This window comes from Sinocyclocheilus anshuiensis, unplaced genomic scaffold, assembly GCF_001515605.1.
Source record: "Sinocyclocheilus anshuiensis isolate Anshui unplaced genomic scaffold, SAMN03320099.WGS_v1.1 scaffold1779, whole genome shotgun sequence".
Lineage (NCBI taxonomy): Eukaryota > Metazoa > Chordata > Actinopteri > Cypriniformes > Cyprinidae > Sinocyclocheilus > Sinocyclocheilus anshuiensis.
Window position 1 is genome coordinate 214,946 of NW_015552677.1, and position 3,802 is coordinate 218,747.

Below are 3,802 nucleotides of genomic sequence, written 5' to 3' on the forward strand. Positions count from 1 at the left end.
TAAACCACGCGGTATTAAAGAGACAGCTCACACAATGTAATTAACATCAAAATAAATACACAAGAGCAAGTATATTGTTTGCCCATGTTTGTTTACATTAAAGGCAAAATAACTGAAATGATAAGGGCACAAGTATAGATCTGGAACTTCTTTAATTCTGTCTAAATATCATTTAGTAATTGCGATGTCTTCTGGTCCATATCCTTTCCTTAGGAAGGTGTGCTAGACACTTTCATAAACTTTACTATACTCCTCTGATTATATAATGATAAATATTATAATAACATAGCACAACAACAGTGATCAGCAATAATGATAAGCCTAATACTCACAATAAAAATAATATAGATCATAACACCGTCTCGGAGGCAAGAAGTGGATTATCCTTCACCTGAAATGTTTGTCTTTTCATCCTGAAATGCGAGGCAAATGTTGGATCACAATAATTAGGAACCACAGTTTCCACAAATCCCTTCACTCGATTGGGATGTTCTCTTTTATTCTGGAGGGCAAGGGCAGTGACAGTACCATCGAGCGTATTTTGCAGTATTAAACACGTATTTATACCGATTTCATCAGGCTCCAAAAATTCTTCAAAAAGAACACAAAGAATGGCCTTCTCAGCTGCCATAGTTGCAACTCTCACGTCATCAGAACAGAGTGTTCAATGCACCACCGTTTCCGTTTAAAAAAACGTTTGCACCATTTTATCGGGGCTGAACGCAGCCCTGCTATTGGCTCTTTGCGTCATGTGTCTTGTTCTCATTGGTTGTGTTAGTCATGTGTCCTGTCTCTCATTGGTTGGTTCTTGTCTTGTGACCCTTGTTGTTTGATATAAATAGAGGCTTGTATTGCTTTAGAGCAAAAATACAGTGTATTACAGATCACATCTTGGGGTCATCTGTAATGTATCTGCATGTTTTACACTCTTTGGCCACCAGGTGGTATTGAGAGCAAATGAAGCCTCGAGAAATTAACCCTTTTGTGAACCACTTGGATGAAAAGCTTCAATGCTTCATTAGGCTTCATCTCGCCATCACTACTGTTCATGCCAAGTCAAGTCTGTTCAAGTCTGTTCTTGCCAAGTCAAGTCTCTGTTTGGATTACTTTTGGAATAAAGCTGCACTTGGGTTCTTAATCTCAACTTCAGTGGACTGCTTGTTACATAAATAAAGAGAAACCACTAGTAGGTGGCTGCAAGTCCCTGTTTTAATAGATGTTTTAATAAATGATTAACTGAATCATTCAAATCAAACGATTCGTTCAAAATGGCAGATTCAAATTGAAACGAAGCAAGTGACTATCTTCATGAATAGATTGTTGAATCATTGGCTCATTCGATTTGTTCAAAAATACATTCATTCAAGAATGAAACACCACAGTGTTGCTCCACACATGGGAGAAAGTATGGACTTTGCCTCATAAGTATCTGATCACCAATAAAGTAAAACGTAACTCGCGTTACTTGTAATGCATTACCCCCAACACTGTTTGTAAGTGACTTTTCTTTTTGTTTTAAAAATGCTTTCTTTGGATTGTTTGACTACTCAAAAGAGAATACAGGGAAATTTTACATAATAAATTTGTGTTTCCTGCTAGCTAAATTTCACATCCATAAGCAAAAGTTTACTGGTTCTAAACCTCTCTTTTCATTGTTCAAAGTCGATTTAGACAAGTATATGGCAACTATCCAAAGTTCAGTCAATCTTAAAGCTATGAAAACTGTATTTCTGTGTTCTTCCTTTGAGTCTTTGTAAGGCGTTCATTTGTTTATTTATAATAATAGAATTATAATATTTCATTTGCATGATAAGTTTTACATAATATACAACATTAATCTAAGGCTGATGACACACGGGGCAACTTTTTGAGCAATTTTGCTATGCAACTTTTCATTCATTACCCACAGCAGATGGCGGTAATGGTTCATTTGAGAATGTGAGCCGCCAATAAAAAGAAGAAGAAAAAGTCTTCTTTTGAGGAGGAGGAGTAGTTGAATTATGAATAGCGGTCTGTTGCGCTTTGCTATGGTCAGTCAGGTTTGTAAACAGAATGCCCTTTTGAGCATATAAATCACCAATAAATTCATTAGTCAGTCACAGTCGGTATAAAAATCTCTTTGTTTAGTGGCTTTGTTAACCGTTATCGCTGCCCATCGGGTGAGTGCGTAAATATTCATCGACATTGTATTCAGTCATCGAAATTTCGCTGGAATCTGCAACAATATGAAGAGCACTTTCAGTACCGAGCTGTTTTTATTACTGATGTGCGGTAAGTGTACGATTTCTGGTTATTATTTAACATGTTTAGTTTCACTTTTAACGCCAGAAATGTAAGTTGTTTTTGTTTTAATCCTGGAGTTTCTTATATTAACAGTGATCACTTTAGTCATATAAACAACAAGGCTAGCCTAATTCTTCAACGAATCTTAGTCGGTATAAAAACTTTCTTTTTAAAACAACATGCCACTTAATTGGGGCCTTCTATGCCAATTCTGGGTGGGTCACAGTACCGCCGCTCCCTATACGCAGAGTAGGCTACGCAATTTGCGTAGGGCACCAACTCCCAGGGGGGTACCATCCCATACAGTTGCTCAAAACAAAAATAAAACGCGCCATTCCCGCATCTGCGCTCGCTCTCACCTCATGTTCGGAGAAGGGTATAACTGCAGCCTGGAGATCTCCAAATGGGGGCGGGAGCTCCAAAATAGGGCGTGGCTTCCTCCCATTGACAGACAGGCACATGACACGCATGTGCAATTTCCCCCCCAATCACTTCAGTGCAAACTCCGCCCCACAGCTGATTCTAAAGATTGTATTGGTTGTCAATTAAAGTCTTGATTTCCTACACTGCTACAAAAAATGCTAACCCCTAAACCTACCCCACACCTGACCCTAACCTTAACCAGTGAAACTGACTGCACGGCGGGATTAGTGCTGAATAGCGTGGTAAAGAAAGATGCAGTTCAGGAGATAAACAGCTAATAAGATTATGCGATATGAGATCTTTCCGTAACTCCCCAACCGGACCTCACCGGACAATGGCACCTTTTTAGTTACACCCAGCACCACTACCCCCTCCTACCCTGAGAATTTCGAGCCCCGGGATGCCCCCGTTGCTTGGAACAAAGCCATAGAGTAAAATCTTTTCCCTGCGCTGGGACGGCTCGCGGGAGAGCTCGTGGGTGATTCCCGTTTATATCATGAAGCAGAGGTTCAAACTCCAGTCCGAACACCACTGGCCACGAGCTTTGGGCTCTGCTCTCACGGAGAATATTTACTTGTATAGCATATTTTATTATAGATGAACTAGAAACAATGTTTAATTTTGAAATGTAAGTCAGTAACAATTGGCTGGAGCCAGAGCCAATTGTGAAAGTCTTTGCGCGAGGAGACCCCGCCCCATTTTGGAGGTTCTGCCCACTTTTGGAGTTCACGCCCCATTTTGGAGATCTCCGTTCTGCAGTTATACCTACTTGGATGTTTGCGGCTGAATACAAATGATCATCATAATTAACACTAGAACCGCCAGAGGTCGCTGTTAGGGCTGCACGATAAATCGAAATGGAATCGAGATCGCGATTTGACAGAAGCTGCGATTGTCATGCGTAACTCTAGTCGCTGTATACCTAAAACCGCCAGCGGGTAAATTTTACCCACGCACATGACGGCTGTTGCTGAATAGCTAAAGAACATATTATTTCACTGTATTATGCTAATGTCTTCACAAAGAAGTCATGAAATGATTATGTCTAGTCATCAACTATATTTTTGTCCTGTTGTTTTATGTTCAAAATGTTCAA

General features: G+C 39.8%; 1 protein-coding gene across 2 annotated transcripts in view; it reads left to right on the forward strand.

Moving 5' to 3' along the window:
- The first annotated feature begins 1,991 nt into the window (after positions 1-1,991).
- Positions 1,992-3,802, forward strand: part of LOC107667495 (uncharacterized) — a 21,129-nt gene continuing 19,318 nt past the window's right edge. For both annotated transcript variants that reach the window (XM_016459167.1, XM_016459168.1), the window contains exon 1: positions 1,992-2,271. In XM_016459167.1, coding sequence (XP_016314653.1) covers positions 2,226-2,271 — 46 coding nt within the window. In that variant the 5' untranslated portion in view covers positions 1,992-2,225. The remainder of the gene's footprint in view (positions 2,272-3,802) is intronic.